General features: G+C 32.6%; 2 protein-coding genes across 6 annotated transcripts in view; one reads left to right on the top strand and one right to left on the bottom strand.

Annotated features, from left to right (window-relative positions):
* The window catches only part of LOC145192501 (uncharacterized), a 158,688-nt gene extending 158,163 nt beyond the window's left edge, over positions 1–525 (bottom strand). For 3 of the 5 annotated variants that reach the window (XR_016451366.1, XR_016451368.1, XM_090083629.1), the window contains exon 1: positions 486–511. The gene's annotated coding sequence lies outside the window, so the exon portion shown is untranslated. Of the gene's footprint in view, positions 1–485 lie in introns of all 5 variants that reach the window. The other 2 variants (XR_016451365.1, XR_016451363.1) reach the window with 2 other exon arrangements.
* Positions 526–7,568: 7,043 nt separating this feature from the next.
* LOC149894770 (uncharacterized) lies at positions 7,569–8,527 on the top strand. Its single transcript, XM_090079605.1, has 2 exons — positions 7,569–8,229; positions 8,316–8,527. Exons 1-2 carry the CDS (start codon positions 7,569–7,571, stop codon positions 8,525–8,527), a joined length of 873 nt encoding a protein of 290 aa, XP_089935731.1.
* The last annotated feature ends 6,586 nt before the right edge of the window (positions 8,528–15,113 follow it).

Consider the following 15,113-nt stretch of genomic DNA (forward strand, 5'->3'; position numbering starts at 1 on the left):
AATCAAATAGACAAAGCTCAATTTCTAGACTAGCTTTCTGCGCGCGTACAAATGTTTTTAAAAAGAACCTTATAAGTATCTCTGTTAGGATTTTCTTTTTTTCATCTTATGTTTTAAATAACTAATACATCTAATTATATTCTTAGATAATATCCCGTTAAAGTATCTAATCCCGCCTAAGATGGCGTCTAAACATTGTAACCATTTAATAGTAGCCAGTTTCGTTGTGACTTAATCGTTCCACTTTAACACGTACACGAATCACGAATGGCCGAGCATAATCTGTGATAAAATTTGTACATTAGAGTGTGCATAAGTTTGATTTTTTTTTTTTTGGGTAGTTAGCCCTTTCGAGCTCTCCACCCTGGGTAAAAATCGAAGAACCAAACTCAGTTAATGTATTTCATAGAAAGAAGGGCGGAAAAAGACCAGAGGAATGCATCAAAATCCTCCAGTCCCACACACCACAAGTGATCACTGCATACCTTAATACACAGTGACTAAATTGTAGTATGTGCTTTTTCCCTGCATAAGTTTGACAGGTAAAATAGATTTAAGAAAACAAATGAATTGCTATGTTTTCTCCGACCTCGTCATACTTCTTTTTTAATGATTTTGCTCCGTAATGTATTAAGATGCTTGTGGATTTACACTTCGTAAGAAATTACAGAATTAGTATAAAAAGGATCCTCTCTATTCTGTTCCAAAGTTTACTTGAAATAATTGGATTGACGATATTGTATTATTGTTATATGCACGAGCATTCTTCAATTTACAAGTTTCGTTCTGCACTAAACCATTATTCAAGTAATGTAGAAACATTTGAGTAATGATTTCTTTTAAAGTGCGCAGAGCTGAAAATGTTATTTACAAGATGTTAATTTCAGTCCATTGCTCTAATACCAAAATGTACTGTGTCAAAAAGTTATGCTGCTTTTCCAAAGTAATTCTCTGTAGTTATTTGTTTCGCTGTGACTAAATATTTGCATTATTTATAGCAGTATCAACTTGCGTAAAGACCAATATTTTATTATCATTTGCAGCGTCTGCAAAAAAAAGGATCCCTTTTTTTTTTTTTTTTTTGTTAGCAGAACAAAAGAACAAAAATTGAGCTGCTGATTTTTTATTAAAACTCTCGTTTTAGTCATAAACAAAGAAAAGATTTATTTCCTAATTTTGGATTATTAATCAACTTGGTGAATTGAAGTCTCTTTAATGAGATCTTGCAAAACTATCTTTGAATTTTTGAGTTTTACATATCTTTAATTTGAGTAATAAAAGTGCTTCCTAAAACCATTACATGGCGTTACTATGTGAGCTAGAGGTGAGTATAATTTAATTCTGCCTTAGCTCTAGAATAACAAGTGGTATTCTAAGGTTTAGGCTGAATCAAGGCCACTAGGAAATAACCTTGCTTTTACGCATACAGAAAATTACTATAGTGCTAAAGGGAGAGTGCCATCTCTGCTGAATTAATGAGCGTGCATTATAAAACACATCATGGTCGTTCAAATTAATGAAATAATTAATAATATGAACATTTTTTTTTTAATTTAAAGTTCATTTTAATTTTTTAGCGAAAATTAGCGAATCAATAGAAGTACATTAAGTTTGTTTGTAAAATTGAAACAGAAACGTAATTTTTGCAAAAAAAAAAAAAAGAGTTATCTACAAAAAACAAGTATTACTAATAGTAAATTTTTGATAAAAATTTGCGCGTTTTTCCTATTTTTTTTTGTTAATTTCGTTCTCACTGTTAGAAATAGTTAGAAATTATCTCCAAAGCCAGAAACAGTTTTGGCTTTGTAAATCTAAGGTATGAAATACCTATGCCATTGGGAGATGGACATATAGCTACAGGACACCGATTCCCTCCCATTTTAGAGCTATAAATTATGCCATTTATTAATTATTTAAAAATCAAGGTCGTATATTGAATTATATAACGCTTAATTCACTAGTGAAGTACTGCACCTGTTATAGTAATTTCGTGCTAAAATAATTGAAGACTCCACGGGAAGAAACGGCAGGGTCACATTTTGAAAGTTTCGACTTTTTACACTTTCTAGCTTTACTAACGATAATAGCATATTTTGTATTTGAATTCAAATCAAATAAATGATTTGCTTTGATCTCAAAAATAAATGATTTGATTTGATCTCAAAATGAAAAAATGGGACCCTGCCGTTTCTTCCCGTGGAGTCTTCAATTGTAATGCCAATATAAAACATGATTTTAGTAAATTATCGTATAATATGCTGGCAGATTTTAAAACAGCTGCCAATCCATTGTCTAAGGCTGACAGTAATGACACAAGATATGAACTTGAAAAATACTTGGCACTGCCTGTGACAGCGTGTGATGTGTTACAATTCTGGAAAGACAATGATCGTGAACGTAAACTTCCGACAATTGCATTAATTGGTAGAAAGTTTTTGGCTATTCCTGCTACAAGTACTGCCAGTAAAAGAGTGTTTTCAATGTGTGGGATCATGATGAGTGAGCGCAGGGCTCGCCTAAACCCAAAAACATTAGAAATATTTCTCAAATTGATATTTCTCAAATATAACAAGCTGCCCTGATAACTAGACTGACTGTAGGTTACTTAAGCTACCAATATCGGTGTTCAGAAAGTTACTGCCTTAATGTTTTGGGCACTTTAACTGCAGCTATTGGCTATTAGCAACTGTATTATTTTTTGAACTTTTGAAGTTGCAGTTGTTAAAGCATTGCAAATTATTTCAAATAACTTGCAATTCTTTAACTACTTAATGTTACTTTAATTTATTTGTGTTTTATGTTAATAAAAAAAAAAGTTGTGTTGATAACAAACTGAACCCGAACTTTAGTTGTTATCGAACCGAACCGATCCCGAACTATGCTCAAGACCGAACTGAACCAAACTCGCACATTAGATATAACCGAACCAAACCAGACCCGAATTTTAAAAGAAGGTACGATGTATAGGAACATGATCTAAAACCTTGCAACACATCCCCAGATATTTTTTTTTTGATTATTATCAGAAAACATTTCCTCATTCAAAAAATGTAAAAGACAACTTTTTTTAGCGGGACCCAGGGGAGAAATCACATGTTTTTGGGGAGTGCCCAGGAATTTTGTTGTTCAAGATAGGTAGCTAAGAGACATGTGGCATACCCAAATTTCTAGCATGTTAATACTGGTGTCGAATGAGGATGACTTGCAAAAAACTAGGGTAATTGGAGCTAAGCCAACCCCGCCCCGATCCCTTACTAACCTCTTCCTAGAACTACGTCTCCTTTAATCTTAAAATTTTGTTTTGTTCTATTATAAACTAGATCAAAGTTCATCGACAGATTTCAAGTTTCATCAAAAAGTCTCTTTTCGTTTAAGATTTATAACCATGCAAAGCTTAAAATTACCTCCAATTACCCCCTGAAATAACTTTAAATGGTCTTTATTTTTAAACGAAAAAGATTTTTTTGATGTAATTTGAAATCTGTCGATGAATTTCGATCTTGTTTAGTATAAAACAAGCAAAAAATTGAAAAGGGTTTTTAGGAACCATATGTTGAGGTAATCAAATCGTCATAAAACAATTAATGGCCCCCTGGTTAATATGCATAAATAGCGTGATCATCGAAACCTCGCTCTCTTGAAGTAGCCTGTCAAACAACAACGGACTCAAGCAACTCTTCTACCACTAGCTGTGATATACGATCTCTTCTTTGTGTTTATCGCATATTTGTATAACAATACTCTTATAATATATTAATAAATTGAACTCGTTTTACAATACGACTCTTCCGTAAAACAACACCGTACACTAGGGGGGATTCGGGGGGTCGTTTCGAACACCACAAAATTATGCCCATGCCCCTAACTTAGATTTTCAGAAATGTTTGTGATAGATTTATCAACTTTTCTTTTGAAGTATTTATAAATGTTTCTTTAACATTGAAATTTACGGGCCGGTTTGTAATTTTCATTAGTTTCTTTTTCTATTTTTATTGAAATAAAAATAAAGCAAAGCAACCTTTAATTATTAACAATTAGTAAAAGCTGGCAGTTGCTAATTGTTAATAGTTGCATAATAACTCCTGACACGCAATGACATACGAACTGAAAGCATGTTTATGGCCATTACTTGATTAATATAACCGATATATTATGCCTTGCTCGAAATATAGAAAAAAGCTTGCAGGGACTGATCCTTACTTCCCTATGCAGCCATATTATGAATGTAATTACAACTATATTCCTTTTTAATTTACTTTAGTTAAAATTTAGTTCCATTATTTTAGTTATTATAGGTGCCATACATATGCTATAAGGGTCATTCCACGCCAAACGGTCCAATTTCCGAAATAATCCCCGCACTACCATCTCCGATTTTAATAAAATTTTGACAGTATGTTGTTAAACATGTTTCATGAACATTGCCAAAATTTCAGATCAAAATAATTATTATTTCGGAATTTGTGGTACTTTTTGTAAAGCTTACCCAAACTTCAATATCTGTCAGTAGCTAAAATTCGTATATTTGGGGTCCTATGTTTTTGCAATGAAAGGGTAATATATCTTAAAAACGTGGTTTCTTAGTAAACCGAAGGTGCAGATCACAAATAATTTATTACAAGTTTCATATTATGTCTATATTTTAGTCTATGGTTCGCCAAATATTGTCACAAACGCAACACTATAAATATTTTTTATTTATTTGTAGGGTCATATCTCTAAAACTAAAAGTTTTTGAATATTGCTATTTTGTCAAAAGGTTCTACATACTGTCATAATGATATGGATTAAAAATTTGCTATTTTAAAAATTTCTCTGCTGAGTTATTCTGAATGCAATATGGCAAAAAAAGTGAAAAACCCTAAAATAACGTGTGTATTTGAACCCCTAAAACATGATGTGGGCAAATTTTTTTTGTTTTTTTAATTGTATTATTGGAAAGACCTTATTTCAAAATTTTAGAAACAATAAAAACTGTCTTGGAGAGATTTTTCTTATGAACGAAAAAAATCTATTTTTCATAAGCTAACTTAGGTCTGCAAAGTCTTTGATATTTTAAAAACGATATTAAGGTCCGTATATTAACTATTGCCATGTAGAGGTAATTTTAGTAAGTATATTACTATTCTACGGACAAATCTCTCTAAATTAATTTCAAATATTTAAGTTTATCACTAACATCTAATATTCGAAGACGAAAATTTGAATAGATGTTATAATAAGAGTTATTTTAAATTTATCCTGACATGTCTGTTGAACAAAACTTAACTACTTGTTGTATTGGAAAATTTGATGGAAGTCATGGCCGTATTAAGGCGGGGGCGGATGGGGCTGCAGCCCCAGGCCCTTATAAAAAAAATAGGCCCTAAGGCCCGTGACTTTTTTTTTTTTTTTTTTTTTTTTTTAGGAAACCAGATAAATATTCCTATGTTTTTCAGTTTTTTTAAATCAATTTATTGGGAGCTGCGGAGGCGTTGTGAATAAATAAATGAATAGAGATATACTATATCTCTATCTTCGTATATTTGGCGGAATTTTGGTATTCGCAAATATTTTTTTAATTATCTTTCCGCATAAAGATGTTTTGAGAACATTCAAGTTATTTATGTTTCCATCTATGTCCGCACAACTATCAGTTTTTAAAAAACACGCTAAAAAAATTAACTTCGTGACATAAATTTTTTAATTAAATAGGTTTTATAAGAGAATGCTTTTAAAACATTCGTTGATGTAAAAACCTTTTAAAGGAAAAACAATTATATTAGTGAATGATTTTAAAGCACTCTCTTATAAAACCTATTTGATTAGAAAATTTATGTCACGAAGTTAATTTTTTTAGCGTGTATTTAAAAAACTAATAGTTGTGCGGACATAGATGGAAACATAAATAAACTTGAATGTTCTCAAACATTAAAACATCAAAAAAAAAATTTATTTTATTTTATTTTATGATCACTTCCGTTACCGCAGAAAATTACAGCATTGCTCATTCGTTTACAAAATTAAAATAAAAAATGAAAAGGAGCGGCCTGAGCGGTTGGGACAAAATGCAAAAAAAGAAGAAGAATGAGATTCAATTAAATGAATTATTGAACAAAAATAAAAAAATGACTGAGTTTTGTAATACTGCAAGTAGTGTCTCGGTATCAGCTACAGCGAGAGCGAGTTCAAATTCACTAACTATGTCAATAATGTCAGCACCAGTTCCAGGTAGTGCTAATAGTGTCCCTGCAGACTCAGCTACAGCAAGTTCAAGTATCTCAACTATCTCAGCAGTGTTACCCCTGGCTCTGACGACCCACTCTGTCAACACCGATGTGGCTGAGTGGATTATAACCGACGACCTGCGTGAGTATTTCAGCAAAAGTGCAGATGGGTTTTTATCATGCCAACATATGGATAGCGATTTTAAATTATCTACCAAAGTACTGCCTGGTGACACTTTTAAGTTTAAACGACAGTGTACAAAGTCCCTTTTTTTCCGGGAAAAAGTGAATGGTGAGAAAATCAAGAGAGACTGGATTTGCTATTCCCCATCAACTGGTAAGGTTTTCTGCGCCCATTGTAAATTATTTAATTCAAAATGTGGAATTGGAGCATCTGCTTTGATGTCATCAGGATATGATGATTGGAAACACGCTGCAAGAGACTTAGCTCGCCATGAAACAAGTGAAACCCACATTCAATCAATTGAAACCCTTTTAACACGTAGGAAAGCTGGAGAGCACATTAGTAAGAGGCTCACAGAGCAATTTAAATCAGAGAAAAAGTACTGGAATGACATACTGTTGCGTATTCTTACCGTAATCAAAATGTTAGCATCGCGTGGGTTGTCATTCCGTGGCAGTAACGAAATTGTGGGTTCTGTCCACAATGGCAATTATTTAGGTTGGTTAGAGCTAGTGGCTGAGTTTGACCCATTGCTTGCAGAACATATTCAGAAAAGAGCGAACAAAGGCCGAGGTCATGTGTCATATCTGTCATCAATTATATGTGATGAATTTATTCATGTGTTAAGTCGTGACGTTTTGGACCACATTTTAACTGAGATTAAAGAAGCAAAATACTTTGCAGTTAGTGTTGACTCAACACCAGATATTTCACATGTAGATCAGCTTACCATTATATTCCGTTACATGACTTCTAAAGGACCAGTTGAACGTTTTGTGACATTTATCCCTATAGAAGAGCATACTGGGGAAGGATTAGCACCAAAGTTACTTGATTTTATGGAAAATACTGGCATTTACTTGATTTTATGGCATTTACTTGATTTTATGGTTACTTGATTTTATGGAAAATACTTCAATTAAAGACTGCCGAGGTCAATCCTATGATAATGCTGTCAACATGAGTGGCCGTTTCAATGGCATGCAAGCAAAAATAAAAGAACATAATAACTTAGCTGAATACATACCATGTTGTGCTCATTCGCTTAACCTTGTTGGTCAATGTGCTGTAGGATGTTGTTCTGAGGCTGTAACGTTTTTGTAAATAAGCTGTTTGTATTTTTTTCTGCCTCCACCTCTCGTTGGAATCGTTTGATGGCAGTTTTAAAGCCACTTAATATGCCTACCTTAAAAAGGTTATCTGATACCAGATGGTCAGCACATTATGATGCTGTACACTCCCTCCAGGTTGGCTATACGCAAGTGAAGTCTACACTGGATATCATGTGTCAAGATATGTCCCAAAAGCCAGAAACACGACTTGAAGCCGCAGGATTGAAAGATATAATGAGTCATCATGAAACAGGTATCCTAGTTCAATTGTGGTCAAAAATTCTGAATAGGTTCAATTTCACTAGCAATTACTTACAAGGGGCAGACATGGATCTCAACACCGCTACGGAACTGCTTCGTTCTTTGGGTGATTTTGTTCATTCTCTTCGGAGCCAGTTCACAGCATTTGAAAAGGAAGGAAAGGATCTGGGTACCGATTCGTACAAAGGTGAATCAAGGCGAAAGCGCAAGAGGAACCAAGGATGGGATTATGGTGACTCAGAAGATCTAGAGTTATCCCCTTCTGATAAGTTTAAAGTTCAGTGTTTTTTGCCTATAGTTGATCAATTGTTAGTTGCTCTTAAACAGAGGGATAATGCATATGATACAGTCAGCAAAAGGTTTGGTTTTCTTAAAAATCTACAATCTTTGTCCAATGATGGTATGAGAGATCATGTTTCATTTGTATGTGAAACATATTTTGAAGATGTTGAACCTAACTGTCATGGTGAATTTATTCACTTCACTTGTTTGCCAAATTGTCACCGCCCAAAGAAACTGATTGTGTTGAACTGCAAATGTACACCTTTCTAGTTAAGAATAGTTTGACCGATACCTTTGTGAATGTCTACACTGTGTTGAGAATTTATTTGTCTCTTATGGTCACAAACTGTACTGGAGAAAGATCTTTTTCAGTCCTTAAAAGAGTTAAGAATGAACTTAGATCAACAATGGGACAACCTCGCTTAAATGATTTGGCTTTAATATGCATTGAAAGTGACATAGATCAAGAGATTTCACAGTAGTGATCAAGAAGTTTGCTTCAAAAAAGGCCAGAAAAGTCAATATATAAAAAACTATTTTAAAGTTAATTGATTAACTAAATAGTACATAAATTATGCTACAATTTATATTTATTGTTTTTTTTTATACTACCTTACCGCCACATTAGGCCCTCCTATACTTACAGCCCCAAGCCTAAAAATGTCCTAATCCGGCCCTGATGGAAGTTTATGTCATTTAAGTACTTATTCTCGAAAAAAGGGTTTTATTGACTTTAGCTCAGAACTTTCGAACGAGGAACAGAGTTTGATTGTGACGCGATGTTATAATTTAATTAAAAATATTACTTTAATTTGTTTCCACCACAAATCACTGCTGTTGGTTAATTACACGCATTTAGAGCGCCATTGTTTAAACCCTTTTGGTATGGCCAATCGTTGCTCAGTGAAAGGCTTGAGATGTATTGACCAAGAGACTGCAGACTGTCTTTCGAATTTAACAAATAAAGTTATTTGTCCAGGTCAAAAATTGTGTCCAAATTGCCGCAAAGCTTATTCAACCACAACCTCTTCAAGTGAAAAAATTGACAATATTGATGACATAGATGATATATTTTGTTCAACTGACACTATTAATACTAGCCTTTCTGAGCTTGGAATTTCACCTTTAAGAAAACGTGTTAGTAAGAGAGATCATGCTAGTTATGTAAAAAGCAAAATTTCGAAAGTGCAAATAGCAGTTGCAGAAAAAATAGTTGTTGTTAGTGATTTATCACCCGATAATAGTGTCCTACCACTAAGCAGTGCAAGTGTAGAGTGTGAGAGTTGCATTGACTGGTCAGATTTGATATTAGAATTGAAAGATAAAATATCTACAATCAGTAATCCCCGTGAAAAAGTTCAAGTTTTAACTCTTATACCAAACAGTTGGTCAAGAATAAAAATATGTAGTGAGTTTAAAGTATCAGACAGAATGGCTAAAGCAGCAAAAAAGTTAAAAACAAAAAGTGGAATCTTAGCACTTCCAGAAAGAAATGGAGCAAAGAAATTGCCAGAACATGTTAAAGAAAAAATTTTGAAATTTTATGAACACGAAGCTTTTAGCAGAACATGTCCAGGGAAAAAGGATTTTGTATCTGTAGGCATTGGTGCAAAAAAAGTGCATATGCAAAAAAAATTACTGTTAGTTAATTTAAAAGAACTTTTTTTGGAGTATAAAAAAGAAAATGGAGCTGAAGTCGGATTTTCTAAATTCTGCGAGTTACGTCCAAAATGGTGTATAACTGTTAGATCTTCAGGTACCCATCGTATTTGTGTATGTACTATTCACCAGAATATAAAATTAATGCTTGCAAGTAGCCCAGTTACGGTAGACTATAAATGTCTAATAAAAAATAGTTTGTGATATTAAATCTAAAGAATGTATGCCTCATCGTTGCAATAAATGTCCAGGGAATGAAATGTTAAAGGCTTATCTTTGAAGAGCAATTTAAAGACTTTGAATCTGATGAAACTATAACATTCAAGCAATGGATAAAAGTAGATCGTGAAACTTTAGAATCTTTGCAATTACCAGTAGACGACTTCATAGATGATTTAATTTCAAAAGTATCTATTTTATCTAAGCATCATTTTATTGCCAAAAATCAAAACAACTATTTGCGATTATTGAAAAATGAACTGAAATCAAATGAGTTGATCATTTTGATGGATTTTTCTGAAAACTATTCATTTGTTGTGCAAGATACTGTTCAAGGGTTTTACTGGGAAAACAGCCAAACAACTTTGCATCCTTTTGTAGTTTACTACAAACTTAATGACATACTTAAAAATAAATGTTATCGTGTTATCAGTAATTGCATGCATCACGATACTATTTCTGTTCATGTATTTCTTAGTAAATTATTAACTGAACTTAAAACATTTTTATCTTTTGAACTTATTCATTATTTCAGTGACGGTTCAGCTGCACAATACAAAAACTTCAAAAATTTTATGAATTTATGTCACTATTATACTGACTATGGTATTAGAGCAGAATGGAATTTCTTTGCAACTAGTCATGGAAAATCTCCCTGTGATGGAATTGGAGGAACTGTGAAGCGTTTAGCAGCATGTGCCAGTCTTCAACGCCCAATTGATAATCAAATTTTAACGCCCTTAAATTTATATGATTTTTGCAGGAAAGTATCACGGGTATTTCATTTATATATGTTGATAGTGATGAAGTAGACAATATTAAAGACAATCAAGAGAAATGATTTAGTACTGGAAACACAGTTGCAGGTACTCGCGCTAATCATAAATTTGTACCTGTAAATGAAAATCAGGTTTGTGTCAGTCGCATTTCAAACGACAATACATCTTTTATTGCAAACGTTAATGAGTTACAACAACAACTCAACCAAATTAGTTTCACTGTCTGATCTTAGTCCTGGAAATTTTGTTGAATGTATTTACGATGCACATTGGTGGATTGGACATTTTGTGAAATTTCAGAAGAACAGGAAGATGCTTTCATTGGTTTTATGCATCCTCATGGTATGGCTCAGTCATTTTACTGGCCTAGCACCAAGGACAATTGTTGGGTTCCTGAGCAGCATGTTATTGCAGTCATTCCAAATCCAATCAGTTCTGCAACAGGTCAATATTACAATTTACCGTCAATTGTTTCAGACATTAATTCCAAATTTGAAGCTATTTTAAATATGTAATTTGGAATCAAGTTGATTATAGTTTCATACAACTGAATTTTTTCTATCACAAATTTTTTTTTTTGTAGATAAGAAACAATATGTTAACATAAAAATATTTGTTTTTAGTTTTTTGTTGCAGAAAATGTGTTGTAAAAGCTGTATTTTTAAACTAGATTTTGCATCTATAACCAGGACCGCATTTGTGACGTGTTGGATTGATGGTGCTCTTAGGCATATGAATAATCGTCGCCTAAAATTTCGTAATAAAATTTAGAAAAATACATATATAACAAAAAAACAAGCGCCCCTTTTTGGTTGGTGCCCATAGTCAGTTGCCTCAACTTCTCTAGTATTTTAGATTGCCAATAACATGCATTTATCCGCAGTATTTTATAGATAAGATAATCTCTTCAATAAATCTGTTGTAAGTTTTTTTCTTTTCCCTGGCGTAGTACCATTTTCAAGAGATTAAAATAGCTCTTCTAAATCTTGAAGTTAATGGCTATATATTCTAGTTTTTATTGTCATTAAAAGCTCTCTACCATTAGATTCTTTTAATTTTCTTAACATAAAATCAATTGCTAATTGGGATGTTGCAAGATTAGAAGCGTTTCTACTAAAAGCTTCAACATTTAATTTAATAGGCTTTAGCGTATTGTCAACTCATGTTCCATATTAATATTTTCTTAAAGTGCACACTTCCAATACCTTGAAGAGTTTCTTAAATGATGAATGTTTTAAAATACATTAGAAAATAGTATAATTTATATTTTGCCTCTTTCTGGATTAGATTTACCCAACTATTTTGTAATTGACAGTTTTGATCCAACCGTTAATTTTATGAACTTTTTTTACCGTGGGTTGCCCTAGCGATAATATAACTACAGCATAATCTAAGCATGCTATTATGCATCACATACAGATGACTAGAGAGCTCATGGATTCAAAAAACACCCTGATGCGTCTGAAACAAGTCCAGGCATTCAAATCACGAGACTCGCCGAGTCTTAGACCGGGTATTCAGCCACAGACTCGCCGTGTCCGAAAAAAACCGGATACCCAGACCCGAAAATCCCTAGAAATAACTCAAGCAAATGTTAAAAAATATTTTTTGAACATTAAAATACTTTGATTTTTGGCACAATAAGTTTTGATTTTGATGCAGTATGATAAATCTTTATGTTTAGGACGAAATTGTAAAATTCAAAAAATTTATATAATGACCAAGTTTTTTTCGTTCATAAGAAAAATCTCTCCAAGACAGTTTTTATTGTTTCTAAAATTTTGAAATAAGGTCTTTCCAATAATACAATTAAAAAAACAAAAAAAATTTGCCCACATCATGTTTTAGGGGTTCAAATACACACGTTATTTTAGGGTTTTTCACTTTTTTTGCCATATTGCATTCAGAATAACTCAGCAGAGAAATTTTTAAAATAGCAAATTTTTAATCCATATCATTATGACAGTATGTAGAACCTTTTGACAAAATAGCAATATTCAAAAACTTTTAGTTTTAGAGATATGACCCTACAAATAAATAAAAAATATTTATAGTGTTGCGTTTGTGACAATATTTGGCGAACCATAGACTAAAATATAGACATAATATGAAACTTGTAATAAATTATTTGTGATCTGCACCTTCGGTTTACTAAGAAACCACGTTTTTAAGATATATTACCCTTTCATTGCAAAAACATAGGACCCCAAATATACGAATTTTAGCTACTGACAGATATTGAAGTTTGGGTAAGCTTTACAAAAAGTACCACAAATTCCGAAATAATAATTATTTTGATCTGAAATTTTGGCAATGTTCATGAAACATGTTTAACAACATACTGTCAAAATTTTATTAAAATCGGAGATGGTAGTGCGGGGACCTCTGGACCACTTGGCGTGGAATGACCCATAAAATTAGACCTGAATACCAGAGCTATCGAGGGAGAAAATGTGAATGTTTTATTTGTGAAAATGGGCGCAAATCAAAAATGGAAAAATTATTGACCCCTATGGTTGAATGTGTGTCGGGAAAACTTGTTTATCAAGGTGCTGAAGAAGTTTCAAATAAACCTGCAGAAAGACTAATTTATTAAGATTGGTATGCCTAAATGGGACAAGGAATTCCACACCCCTGTACAAAATTCGAAAGACAAAAGACTTTGGCTGCCATTGTAAAATCAACATCCCCAACAACGCAAGGAAAAGTTCTGTCCACTCCTATCAAAGATTTAAGCAGGTAACACTTTATCATTGAAAACTTTTGGTCCAAAGCAACTGTGATTTTCTGAAAGACTGAGGTTAAGAAACCTTTCTTTTCTTTAGATAAATTGAACCAACTTCAATTAAAACTACAAAACCAGGCAAGTTTTTGATTCTCAAAAATACTTTTAAAAATAACTTTGTTATGAGTTTAAAGCCAATTTTTGTAATAATTTCATTATGATTTCTAAGTAATTGCAACATGATTAAAGTTGCACAATTTCGGAGAAGTGAGGCAGGACGGAAAAGTGTGGAATCTGGTTTCAATATCAAACTGATTGAGAACAACAAAATTATTGGAAAATTATTCAGTTATGATAAACTCCTATTGCAATTAGAACTAAATACAAGCAAAAAGGTAAGTAAACTATTACCAAAAAAAGTATTTGTTGATAACTAGATTGCAATCTTTATCATTCATTTTGATTTTTTATGGATGTATAGTTGGTAGAAAAAGATACTCCTATTGTGTATTGCAACGACATTGAAGAGTTTGTAGTAATGGTACTTTATCACAGAAGTCAAGGAACAAACGATGTTGACATCAATAAGGTGTAGATGGAGGGCAGGGATTCCTTAAAGTTATTCTGTCAATAACCCTAAAAACAGAGTTAAAAAATAATCAAATTTTAGAGAAACTGAGAAAGTGTGACGGATAGGCGAGCAAAGATTTGAAAGATTCAACTGTCCACAAAACTATTATATTGGTCATTTTGCCTTCATTGAACGAGAAGTACCATAATTTGCGGTTAATTTTGGATAAGTTGAGCATTTCATCCTTAGATTACGCAGTATCTAAAGATCTAAAGGTTTTGCTTCAAATGGTTGAATAACAAACTACAACATCAAAGCACCCTTTTCCGTATTGCATGATGTCATCTCTTGAGTTTCAAAAAGCTGATCAGTATACTCTAGAATCTTTGTGTCGATTGTACGACCAACGGATGGCTGATAGTGCAAATTTAAAAATGCAAAAAAGTACATAAACAATATTTGTCTAAGATAAACATCTGCAGAGTGTCCTACCAAGGGTAGTATCGTTTGCAATGCTAACAAAAAATTACTTAAAAACATAAACAGCTTTGAACTACTACCTCAGGAGTCTAGTCTTGGAGTTTCCGCTGCCAAATACATTAAAGTACTTAGAGATTTTGAAGAAATAGTCCATGGTTGTTTTGGAAAATCATTAAGCTCCACATATGTTAAAGATTTAGAGAAGTTCTCTACGATCTATAGAAATCTAAGGGCTACAATTCCTTTGAAGGTTCACATAGTTGAGCAACATATTATCGAATTCATCGACATGAAAGGTGGAGTCTTCAGTAAAATAAATAACGTATAAATTTAATAAAAAGTAATTTATACTATTAGTAATTAAATACTCCATTTCAACAGTTGAATCTTAAAATTTTCATAAATTACGACGAACATTTATTAAATAAACTTGCATTTCTTTTGTACTTCTTACATTCTATGGGCTTAAGTTACTAGACCGAACAATCTCTCAATTTCATTCATCAGGATTTCAATCAGTTTTTCCAAATGAGAAAAGTTAGAGAGCACAGCATAAACTTTATAGAGGCGCTAAAAAATGCGGTTGTTGCTTACAACTACAAGCACTTTTAAAGTGATTTTCTATTTACAAGAAT

The sequence above is a fragment of the Hydra viridissima genome, unplaced genomic scaffold, assembly GCF_058129835.1.
Source record: "Hydra viridissima isolate aposymbiotic clone 2 unplaced genomic scaffold, HvirCarnegie_v1 scaffold_1, whole genome shotgun sequence".
In the NCBI taxonomy this organism is placed as follows: domain Eukaryota; kingdom Metazoa; phylum Cnidaria; class Hydrozoa; order Anthoathecata; family Hydridae; genus Hydra; species Hydra viridissima.